The sequence below is a fragment of the Theobroma cacao genome, chromosome 6 (genome assembly GCF_053813885.1).
Source record: "Theobroma cacao isolate CCN51 chromosome 6, ASM5381388v1, whole genome shotgun sequence".
NCBI classification, from domain to species: Eukaryota; Viridiplantae; Streptophyta; class Magnoliopsida; order Malvales; family Malvaceae; genus Theobroma; species Theobroma cacao.
In genome coordinates this window covers 31,034,209-31,046,556 of record NC_142644.1, presented here as the reverse complement: position 1 = coordinate 31,046,556, position 12,348 = coordinate 31,034,209, and the positions used below count along the sequence as shown (strand labels likewise).

At 37.5% G+C, this 12,348-nt stretch overlaps 2 protein-coding genes and 1 long non-coding RNA gene across 3 annotated transcripts; 2 read left to right on the top strand and 1 right to left on the bottom strand.

The window, feature by feature from the left end:
* Positions 1–1,724: 1,724 nt before the first annotated feature.
* LOC18597161 (ankyrin repeat protein) lies at positions 1,725–2,677 on the top strand. The gene is made up of 2 exons (XM_088807416.1): positions 1,725–1,853; positions 2,246–2,677. The coding sequence occupies exon 2, from the start codon at positions 2,275–2,277 to the stop codon at positions 2,512–2,514; it is 240 nt and encodes a 79-aa protein (XP_088663542.1). The 5' UTR covers positions 1,725–1,853; positions 2,246–2,274; the 3' UTR covers positions 2,515–2,677.
* Positions 2,678–3,171: 494 nt separating this feature from the next.
* LOC18597160 (autophagy-related protein 8C) lies at positions 3,172–5,225 on the bottom strand. The gene is made up of 6 exons (XM_007026030.3): positions 5,004–5,225; positions 4,816–4,879; positions 3,959–4,014; positions 3,810–3,862; positions 3,547–3,665; positions 3,172–3,452 (listed from the first exon to the last, which is right to left on the bottom strand). The coding sequence occupies exons 2-6, from the start codon at positions 4,850–4,852 to the stop codon at positions 3,346–3,348; spliced, it is 372 nt and encodes a 123-aa protein (XP_007026092.3). The 5' UTR covers positions 4,853–4,879; positions 5,004–5,225; the 3' UTR covers positions 3,172–3,345.
* A 4,564-nt stretch (positions 5,226–9,789) lies between these two features.
* Positions 9,790–11,035, top strand: LOC18597158 (uncharacterized). Its single transcript, XR_001928338.2, has 2 exons — positions 9,790–10,167; positions 10,308–11,035. It is a non-coding gene; the product is annotated as an uncharacterized LOC18597158 (long non-coding RNA).
* Positions 11,036–12,348: the final 1,313 nt, after the last annotated feature.

The window sequence follows — 12,348 nt, the reverse complement described above, 5'->3', positions numbered from 1 at the left end:
AATCACCTGATCTCCTCCCCCCCCGAAAACAGATATAGCCTGCTGTTTTACAACTTAGTTAACATCAGAAACTAAACTAAATTCCTGCTGAGAAGTTATTGTAGTTAGAAGAACAGTTATATCTTAAAGCTTGAGCCAAGGCTTTGCAAATGGAACCTTACAAGTTACAGTCCCTCTTGGGGGCTGCTCATTCTGGCTCTATTTTATATCTCAACAGAGAGGACATGAGAAGAGCCAAGGTTTCTGGGATTGAATCAATGCTTGTGTTTATCTCAAAAGGCTTAAGGGAAGGGAGAGCCGTGGTGGTGGGGAGAGTTGTTCGAGCCCAATCAGGTTCATTGTGAGCTGTCCCAAACAATGTCTGCAGGCAAGAGACAAGTTACTTTAACTTTTAAACTATGATAATTTAAGTCTTCACCAGTTGTCTCCTTACTATACATAGTTTCTATCTCATCTTAGATCTAACCAAGCAGCTATCATCAAAGAATAATAAATGATCAATAAAGATGATATCACCGTGCAAACACATTAGCAGTAGGTCTCCTCAGCTGTTATGCATGTTATATAGACTCAAGATAGGATGTTGGATACCGAGTACATGTCCAATACAGATACGAAATATTAAAGTTAATCATATTCGTATGAATAATGAAATATTCTAAAAATGTCGAACACGGAAACATCGGAAGAAGGTAAAAAAATTTTGTACCATAGGTATTGCAAGATCTAGGCACATATGAGCAGATGATGCCTGATGACTAAAGAAGATGGCAAACGAAATTGCTTTAGCCTTTTGGTGATGGGATTTGGAAACAAGTGATTTGTCAAGTCCTTTTACAAGGGGGGGATGAAAATGGGATTAAAGACAACCCATATCTGTCTATTTATATCTTTTTCTCTTTAACCTTCGTAGTGGGTCTTTGAGTCGGGTTTGTACTTGCTTGTTTCAGCGGGCTTACCTCACCTCAGTCTCTTGGCTATTTAACCTTGAAATGTATGTGGAATGCCACATTTGCTTTTGTATGATTTGTGGCAGGAGCAATCTGGCATATCCACGAGGAAAACCAATGGGAAAAGCAGCCAAAGCAGCTGCTTTGAGGGTATCCAAGGGCATAAACACTGGTCAAGAATAAAGCCAATGGAAAAAAGCTGGAATCAGTAAAAGCCAAAGCAGCTGCTTGGACGGCTGCCAAGAGAAAGCAAGAGAAAACAAAGAGTTTAAGCTTACGGACAAAGGATTCTATGTAATTAATCATTGGATTATGAATTGTCAAGGTCATCTTAAGTTGTAAGTTATGAATCTGCAGCAACAACATTTCAACTCAATTCAGATTCCTGGGTGTTGGAAGCTTCAGTGACTTTGTTTATGGTGTTCAAAGTTGAGGCGTTTGAGGAATACTTTAAAGCGAAAGATACCTCATTCAATGTTTTTATTTTCAACTACAAGAATCTAGCAAGTGGCGATCATCAGATATTTCAATGGCAATATGGGGTATGGACTGTCCTTGGCTGTAATAATTAGGTAGAAAATGAACATATGATGCCTGTCTAGGAAAACATGGCATGGAATACCATTGTTAATTATTATTATTACTACTTATTTGTAATAAAGAAAAAAAAAAGGCATGAAGATGCTAAAAGAAGTTTGCTTCAGATGATGGGAAACAAATGAGTTGGCAAGTCCTTTAAAAAAAGGGTCAAAATGGGATCAAAGACAACCCATCTACATGTGGTCCTTTCTTTATTAAGTTTTTAAAGGTGCTTGAGCAGAGAAAAACTCATTATTGGTCATTCTGCTGCTTCTGTCATCAAACTTCTCGGGCAACAACAGCGCTTTTGTTAGTCATCACCAGGTACTCTTTCCATCAAAAAACCTTCACTTGTTTTTCTGCTATTGATAACAGATGCTCAAGTCTCATTTCTTCTGTTCTTTGGATCTTTTTCTTAGCCTTACATAGGGAGGATATGTACAGTCTGACTGCTTCTGCAGATTCTTGTTGTAGTAGACATAACTTAAGATTCTCTTACTGCATGTACTGTTTTCAAGCTATGTTTTCTAGTAAAGTTTAGATTGTTGCCAAGTATAATATACATGAAAAGAAAGAGAAACTTTCCAACAAGGGATCTATGCAGTCATCTGAGAGGCATATATCCACTATCTGGATTTGAAGTTCTAAGCTTGACAGCCTTACTTTTCTGCTTTTTGATCATTGGTATTGGTTTTCGTGAACTTGTTTTTGCTTAGACTTTGGAAAAAAGATACGAAGGGTTTCTATGGCGAGTGATGCACCAAGCTGGGCTGATCAATGGGGTGCTGGAGGAATCGGTGCCATGGAAGATGAGGATGCTACAGCCAAGAAAGAGAACGGCAGCAAGAAGAAATCCGAAGGAAAAGGTGGGTTCAATAAGGCCAAAACAGCAGCTTTGATGGGAGCCAAGAAATTCAAGCTTGGGGTATCCAAGGGCATAACATGGGTCAAGAACAAATGCCAGAAAAAGGGTTCCTCCAAATGAATATGTAAACATCCACTAGACCAGAATTTTGTCAGAAATTGTTTGATTGTTTAGCCCACGATTTGAAAACAGCTTAATTAGTAGAGGACTTAGATGTGATTCTCATTCATTTTTTGAGGGAACTACATTCTCCCATTTATGGCACTTTTAAGCATTAGAAAGTTTCTTGAGCATCTTTCATGGTTAGATCCATGGAGCTATCCAAACCAGTCCCCACTCCTGAAAATGGCTGGATAGCAAAGTATGGATAGTTCCGTGGAGCTGCCTAAACCGGTCCCCTCTCTTGACAATGGCTGGATAACAAAATAAAGTAGATCCCCCGAGCTATCCAAACCACTCCCCCCTCTTGAAAAGGGCTGGATAACAAAATATGGTAGATCCATGGAGCAACCCCAACCAGTCCCCACTCTTGAAAATGGCTGGATAACAATTTTGCCAGGTAGAAGAGTCACATCGAACAACTGCTGATTTGTCTCTTTACCTCACAACTTGTGCTGATTTGAGCTGTAATGCTCCGCTTTACCCTAACAAAATACTCTCAAAAACATATACTGCATGCTTTTCTTATGTTATCATCACTTTATAAGCTAAAAATGTTGGCATCAAGATGAAACATTTACCATTAATCAAGATATCATGATTAAAACCATAAAAATATAATTGAAAATCACTGATTGAATTAATTTCAGCCATTGAATTCATAGAAAGTAAAATGCCAAGTTCAGACTGCTGGAAACTGTCATTGTCATGAAACCGAGCATCGACTTAAGAGGCGCCACTGAGAGAATTTACACCTTTTCTTTCAGCTATTTACATAGATTGCTATCATCATTATGCTAAAAGTAAAGGCAAACCAAATGTGTTCTCTCCACTGTAAGTCATATAAAGAAAACCATCTTCATCCTTGTTTTCCTCATACATTGCGGACATCAAGGCAGCTGCAACCAATAAAAAATACAGGAAAATGCCTTAGAAACATAACAACAAATTTTAATAGGTTGCAACTCTTAAAGCTAACATATTATCACTAACCAGTAGGAGGGAGAGTGTTCTTAACAAAGACAAATATAGCTTTCTCAGCACTAAGCTTAATCCTTTTCCGGACAACATAAACAAATTGCCCCACAGTCAAATCAGCAGGAACAAGATACCTGAAGCCATAATCAAAGAAGAATATTAAGAAAAAACAGTGACCAGTCTAATTGTAGGATATCTGGTTCAATTCTCATATATTTATTGCAGTTGACTGGGCTACAAAAGAAAGTTTACTTAAATAAGGGCAAAATGCTACTAACTTCTTCTTATCAATGTCAGGAATGTCACTCCTTTCAGCCTTCTCCACGATAACCTGCTCAGTCACCCATTAGCATAGAAGAATATTAAAAGACAATACAGGATCAAAATGTTTTGCAGAAATGGCAGATAGTAACAAAAATAGTCTTACAGGAATTCTGTCTGGATACTTCTCCCTGATGCGAGAAGCTTCAGCCTGCCTCCTTTCTGAGAATTAGAAATTAAAAGAGAAACAAATTATTAGTTTAATCGAATCAGACAACAAGAGCAGCAGAGACAACAGCAAAGATAATGACGATGCTGCAACTATATCCAAAAGAGGTGAGACAAATTACATCCATTCCTATTGATCATAAAAAATGGAAAAGAGAGAGAAAGTGATAACCTCTGCTAAGCAATGTTGAGTGTTATACGTGATATGGATGCTACAAGCAACGACAAGACCAGTGTTTCCAATTAAATTTCATTACAAGCAATGGCAGAAATAACCTAGAAAAGCAAAACAAAGAAGATGCACCAGAACATAGAAAACAAACAAAGATAGACAACTTTCATGATCCATGCTTCATGTTTTGCTCTTTTCAAAATTTGCAACTGCGTTAACCGAGAGCATGCTTTCTCTCCAAGAAAACAAAGCACCTGACCAAACCAATTTACAGGAATTTCAATGTATACAAACCATGGAACATCTCATGAATTCAACCAACAAAGCGTCATTCAGTCTAAAAATCCACCAATCAAACTCCCCCCAGTTCATCCAATGTTACATAAACAACACCAAATTTCTAATATTTCCATACAATAACACACATCCGGATAGCAGATTCTGAATAAAAATCTACAAAACAAAGACCATATATTTAAACCAAAAGAAATAAAGCAAAGAATACCCAAATTAACTTTTAATCAAACAATAAATCAATCAAGCAAATTTTTTAACAAAATTCTAAAAAGGGAAAAAAGAGACAAATAAACAGAAAAGAAAAATAAGGGATCAATGAAACGAACCCAAAGGATGTTCAAGCTTGAAGGAACTTTTGGCCATTTGCAAGACTCGATCACTGATTATCCACTGCGAATTTCAAACATCGAAACATCACCACAAAATTCAATCTTTTTTTAAATCAGAGAGAAGGAAAAGCCGAAAACGTGTATGAACGTAAAAGGCTTGCCGAAGACAACATCAGAAAACATACCCGCCACCGGAAACAACAAGCGAAGGGCTTGAAGAAATTGGGGTTTCAAGAACCCAATTGATCGAGAGAGCAAAAGGGTCGGAATCAAACTAAGAAATGTACCAAAAGACTTCGACTTTATAAAAGAAAAGGGGAGATCTTTGAGACAAGAAGGAAACTTTTTTTGAGGGTTTACTTGAATTCGAGGCCAACACGAAACTAAAGCTTAGCGGAATTTACGTTGAATTTTCTAAATAGATTATTTTATTTATCTTTGTTTCCCCACGGGATTGCCCCGGGCACAAGGAATCTCATCCGTCCGGGCAAGCTTATGAAACGCTGCCGTTTTGTTAATTTTGGTTGAAGGAAGTTAGGACTCCCAATGGGCTGGCTGGCAGGCATGAACAATAAATGGGTTGGTTTAGTGTTATTCATGGGCTCACTTGCAAACAAAGATCATTCATCCGACAATGGTGAAATTTGTCAAAATAAAGGTTTGCAGGAAAATAATGGGTGTGAAGCAACTTGGGGCAGGTTTGGTTGGAAACTTTTTAGCTAGCACCAATGAGAACCCATGGTTTGGGGCAAGCTAGCCAGCCTGCAATAACTTGAACTACAAAGATGCAACAAGTTCTTCTATTGAAGTGATGATATATCTAAATGAATGCGACACTAGATATAAATGATAGTGAAGAAATGGTTGAAACATCAATTTTACTTTTTGATTGTATTATTTTATATAAAATATATATTTGATGCATTGTCGGTATATGAATCTATACATTATCACTTAATTATATAGTATCATCGGATATATATATAAGTCTTTCTTGTTTGATTGATTTCTCAATATTCTTTCTTATTGTATTGGTTCAAGTTCAACTTGTGATTAAAGTAGGTAAAATGTCTTTAGCTACACTTATTAAAGGCTTTAGTTTGGTTAATATAAAAAATATCTTTGAATGTGAACAAACTTTTAGTTGAAATAGCATGCTAATCTACTCTCTTTCTTTTCTTCTAGATCTTCAAATGTTATATGAAAATTGGTTCCTTATTATATAAAATCTTTGAAAGCATACATGAGGGTCTAAATCCAAGCAGTAAAGAGGGTATCAAATTTTCACAGCTTTGAAGTGTAGACAACAGACCCTTTTTTTGGGTTCTGCTTTTAAGGACAAGAGATTTGGTTAGAGGTTTTGATGCCTGATACTACTGTATCCATGTTCAGTCAAGAGCATACACCTAATAAAGGGCAAACCACAAGGAATAAGACAAATAGCGCTTAGCCTGCTGAGTCTTGCATATCTCTCTCTTGTATGAGTGCAGATGCAAGAGCTGGGTTCCGGTTCCCATCGAGCACAAAGATAGAAGATCTTGGAGGGCAACAGCATGCATTAAGTAGGAGGAGACAGCCTGCAGATACCGAGGAGTGTTGCAAGGGCCACAGAGATTGAGCTACTGGTCCATTAGGTGAACTCCATTTAAGAGCCTTCAGGTCAGGGGTCTACTGCAAGTAATCTCTCACTCTTTCAGAGCCTTTTGTGCGTGAAAGTCTTTAATTGCGGTCACGAATTGCCGAACATGGGTCAGTGCCATTCCGCGCCATCAACAGGAGATGATGAAATTGATCAGCGAGGGCATTGTGAGGAAACCACCACGTCAAGCTTGAAGAAAAGGTGCTTAACCATGGCCAAGGAACAAAGGTCGAGGTTTTACATATTAAGGAGGTGTGTTATTATGCTACTATGTTGGCAGAAGTACGGCAAGTATTGAATTCTCTCTCTCTCTCTCTCTCTCTTATTATTTATTTTCCAAGCCTGTTTCCGGCTTACCCGGTTTGTTGTAATAACTGCGTTTCCATCATAAATTGTGTGCCGTGATCTTCAAGTATCAGTAATGTCAACTACTGTTCGTATATAGTTCCATGGATCATCGCCAAAATCATGATGCATGGACGACTTTCACTCGTTAAATTTCTCTGCTTCTTGCATTGCAAACATGAAAGCTACTTCTTAGTATGTTCTCTTATCACAACCTTGAAATTACTGCAATTTGGTGCTAACCATAAACTTGAGTTCAAGGATACCCCAAAGCTTATGAGAGAACCCAGAGAAATTTATAGGCCTTACCTTTACCATAAGTAGATGCTGCCATGAAAACCAAGAACCTGTCAAAAACGGGAAAAAAACACCAAGACTAGGACCTAGGGTTTTCTGGCGGTGGGGTGGGGGGTCAAGGATGATGAAGGAGAGATAGGACTATGTTGCAGGGATAGCACAAAAATTTTGCAGAGTTTTCACGTGAAAACAGTCATTAAAGTGGGGCTGTTTTTTGGCTGTAAAAAGATGGGGAGAGATGCAGACATCAATTCACATGGGGAGAGGGACAGATCATTGAGGTGAGGGGAGGGGAAAGATACAGGGTTTCCTTTTGGTAGGACTTGGGGATCCATAAACAAGGGGTTTTGGCTTATTATCCTGTACTTGCAGCGTCCTTTCCATAGCTTATAGAAAAATTTTCTGACTTCATTTTTTGTTTTTACTTTCCTGCTTTTGTCAATCCTTCAAACACCAAAAACTCTGTCAATTTATCATCTTAATCAACTTGGGAGGGTAAAAGAGAAGCACAACAGTACTCACTGAAAACTACTAAGATAATAATATTTCCACCAAATTGTAGTGGTCTGGTAGGTAAGCATACCATCAAACATGACATGATTTATTAGCAAAAAGTATTGTTGTACATGGGATCCAGTAAGTGGTGGTAGCCAACCCAATGCATCATGCACAATTGAAAAAAAAAATCAGAATATATATCATGTATTTTCTGATTTTTCCATTCTGCAATAATACATTTTATATATGTACATAGTATTAATGGACATGTAACTGGTGTTTTCTTTGGCCCTCTTAGGGTTCAAGATTCTAACTTAGTGACATTTAAAAAAGCAATTTAATTATTTGCTTTTCCATCGTGGTTTGATAGACAAATAATTGATTATCGAGTCCAATTTTAAGGTAACATTATCTTGAATAAGGGAAGTAAAGCTTCAGCCATGATTGTGCGTGACACATTTTTAATGAAGTTGATGGTCCATGAAACTAATGCTTTTACAGACTCTCTAGTTAAATGCGACATGGATAGGATTGAGATATTTTCTGCCTGATGGTACATGGTGGTTGTGTTGTTGTAACAGTTCTCTCTTTGGCCATATACTCTTTAGCATCTCTTATATCTTTGAACCAGTGATGGAAAATTGGATTCAAAGAATCAAAAAAAAGATAGATGAAACTCATACAGAGAGTTGGATTTGGGTGGACTGTTCGATTACCTGTGCAGTAAACATGATCTAGTTTCTTTTTGACTCTTGGGGTTCTGCAGAAGGCTTTGTTTCATCCTTGTTCTTTCTCAACCGGCACTGCTTTTATTAGGGGAACATGCCTTCAAGCATATTCACCATTGTAGAACATGGGTTCTGTCAGTAACAAAGATGAGTGCACTGCACATCTAACCCTAATGGCTACCCTGATTGGCTGAGTCCATTCCTAGAGACCAATAATTTAAAACTTTTAGGGGCCCATGGGGTCAGTCAATCTTCAGGTTGTGCCTCACCGCATACTTCCTCTTGTCTTTTTTATTGTTTGTACATATAGCCAAGGATTTTCTCTTATACATACCAATGACAGTATAACAAAAGAAATGCCACCTAATTTCCATGTTACATATGTAAAGTTCATGCATTTACATAGAACTTTTTTGCTGTTCGTACAGCAAAAAGAACCCCAAAACAATGGCCCTTGCAGGTGAGATTGGGATACAAGGTATATGATAATGGAGGAGAGTCAGTGTCTGTTTTGATATATATTATCAATTCCACTCAAGATTCTCCTTTCCTGTGAGGGGATAAAAACAACTCGACACACAACTAGATCTTTCCCTCCGGGAGTTTTTGTCCTGCATGAACTATACTCCACAAACCTGGGTAATAAGCCGTTGTTCCTATCTGTCACACAAGGCAATGAATACTACTCATTTCTAGACCATTCTTTCTTGGTAATTGGTAGCTGCTTGACTCTGACCTAAAGCCTGAGTAACGTTAACCACAAGTTTGATGGCTTGACCGCTTTGATGCCATAATGCTAACTTAGCCTCTTGAAACTTCAAAGCCATATTGGCTGTATGACTTTCTGGCAGCTTGAGCCGAAACCCAAATTTATAAACCACTTATAGCCTCATTAATGTTACTATATAATAAAAAAAACACCTGGTCAATGTTTTAATTTAGCTGATGATCAGCTTTGTGATTCCTTGTTTAAAGTTTTTCTTCAAAGGTCACTGAATGTTTATATATGCTCAATCAAGATGAAGAAATGGACCACAGGTTTTATTCTAAACACAAACTCTATTTGTTAATCAAGATCAAAAAGTCATAAAATCATATCATTATGCCTTCTAAATGATGAATTATGAAGTAAAACCGTAATTCATATGCTCATCTGCACACATACATATATCATTTAAGGATCATATGGTTCTTGTTGCAATATTAACTGCAAGTATTGTGTCCTTGCACATCATTCTCATGGGCTATATATCTAATATACTGTGCAAATTAAATTGATGCAGTTGGTTTTTAATTGCAGAAAATCTGGCTCCAGAGATTGTTTCGTTGAAGACCAGTTAAACAAAGGAAGCCTAAAAATTAAGTTCACCAACCCGAGGACTTTATTCCAAAAGCATATTTTTTTTTCTTTTGTTTTTGAAATTCAAATGCTAGCTGGTGGCACCACACCAACATGCCCCTTGGACCTCATAAATACAAATTGAAAGCTCGAGGGTTTGTTTCAGTGAGCTTTCCCATTGTCTCTAGACTTCAAATTTAATATACCCACCTCCTTTTTGTTGTTGGGTTGGTGGCAAATTCAATGCTAGCATTTTCAAGGCCACATCCATCTCTTTTCTCTCCTTTCTCTCTAAGCTCCCCCCACCCCACCTCTCTCTCTCTCTCATTCATTAAGATGAGAGAATCTCTCTGAACAGCTTCTTCACTCTTGGCGAGGACATATCCTCTCTCCTTCTCATCTATTAATGTTTCTTCTTCTATGTCCAGGACGCTGTTTTCATGTGTCTTTTTACTAATTTTGAGTCTCTGCTGTTTTTGTTCTGCATTTTCTATCAGGTGAAGGTATGGTTGCTCTATCATCTTTAGTTTTATAACCCTAGGTTTGAATACAAAACGATCCCTTCATGAGTGTTTGTTTTTATACCAATATGTTTAAACTCATACTATCATTTTGTGTTGTACTTCTTCTGCCATGGCATCAGCTCCAGGAAGATGTTGTGAAAGCATAGGGGGAAAGCATGGTAAAAAAACACAGGAGTTTGCGATCGAGATATTGGTGCGGTTCAATCGGAGAGCATCACTCTAAAGGGTAGAGTTCTGTTATTTGATTGAGCCGTGCCAATATCACGTACAACGGCTCATGATTATGATTTTTCCCTTTCAATCCAAGTATCAGAAACAACTCCCCCAAGGTAATGCCCCCCCCCCCCCCCTCTTTTCAACCAGCCTCAAACCATGCTCTTGGTAATGGTAAATGATAAACTTTCGCTGCACCCTTTTTCCCATACTAATCATAATCTCCTGCTTTCTCTCTTTTGATTAGATTAGAGATAAGTTGTATATGTAATGAGTGCAGAGTTGCATGCATGGTGGCTGGAAGAACCAGGTTAAGAATATACTAACATATTTCTGGACTTTTCAAGGTGCCCTAGCTATCTGTTCTTGAGTTGCCATCAAACCTCAAAGGTCAACTTTTCATGCAGGGAAATTCCACCAAACCTGGTTGTAAACAGACAAAAGACCATGTCAAAATTATTGGGATGATCTTTTTTTCTTTACTTTTCTTTTATTTTTTTAGTGGCTCCTGTTTTCCATATTTCTTGCTGTCCAAAAGGAAATGAAACCATTTGTTGAATCCAGAGAAACTTTTTTGTGTGGTAGGTAAAGATAGATTCAATAAATATATGAAATTGAATATTTATTTGTATCAGTTACTTCTGTGTAAAGGTCCACAACTTTTTTGACAAAATTGATGTGGGTAGTTGACAGGATTCTATCTCCTTATAAAAGGCCTTCTTTATAACACACACACACATCCAGATACACCTTTCTGTAAAGATACAAAAACAATATGGATATCCTGATATGCCTGCTCTTTGTTTTCATGCCGTGGGGGTGACCATTGCCAACAGCCATCGACACATCCATCTGTTTATTTACTTAAAAGGGTTTTCTTCATTTGAATCACACAATTTAAAGACAACGTAAAATGGTATAGGAATCATATAGAAATGGTCCAAGATCAGCCATAAATGAAAATAGCAACCTGATGCTCATGCAGTGTGACCTGCAGGTTCACTGCTGCAGCCAGGTTGATGAGGACATCTGATACTGAGGATGCTTGCAAGTTTTTGGTATTGTAAATAAAGGGCAAAATTAATTCAAAACTAGGATCAAAAGGGTATATAATTGTAAGTTTAGGCTCACTTTCGAGAGATATATATAGCATCTACAGATATAAAGAAAATCTCAACTCATAGGAAAATGATTTACATCTGCAACAAGCCTGACTAAAGTTTCAACGATTCACTTTAGCACACCTTGATGATTCACATAGTGTTGTTTCCATCGTGCCACACTAAGAAGAAAGATCAAAATCCAAATGTGCAGCATGTATTTTGTAGAGTTTCTTTGATATAGGAAGCTTGGATTGCAGCATCTGATAACTTATGCAAGTGTAACAATAGTTTTCCTCATCATGTTTTTCTTAATCAGAGGCATGATTTTTGGGACCTATAAAAGATTGTGGTCAGCTGTAAGGAAACACAAAGCAACGGGTATATATATTTATATATACACACTTTCTGAAAGAAGGAACTTGTAAATAGAAAGGAAAAAGTTCCCTAACATAGCCATTTTTATATTATTGGCTTCTCATCAGGTTTGTTAATTGATGTAAATTGTTGCAGTACAAGCACGCAAAGTGAGTGAAACAGTTTCCTATTCTGAGCATAAAATAAGAGCAACAGGGAAAACAAACATGGCCAGGACCCGAGCATATTCCATGGCAGAATCAGGAAAGCCAGAAAAACATGTTATTTGGCATTTGTGGCTTACAGAAAACATCCTCATGAGAAAGGTGAAGGATATAATTAATCTTAAACACAAAGACGCTTGTAGCGGAGTGAATGGAGGGTTGCCTGTGGGATTTCTTTGTTAACTTTAGCTTTGTTAGGTATATTATCAGTGCAGCACTACAAGCAGGAAAAATTAGGTTATACATTTTTATAATGCCAATTGCTT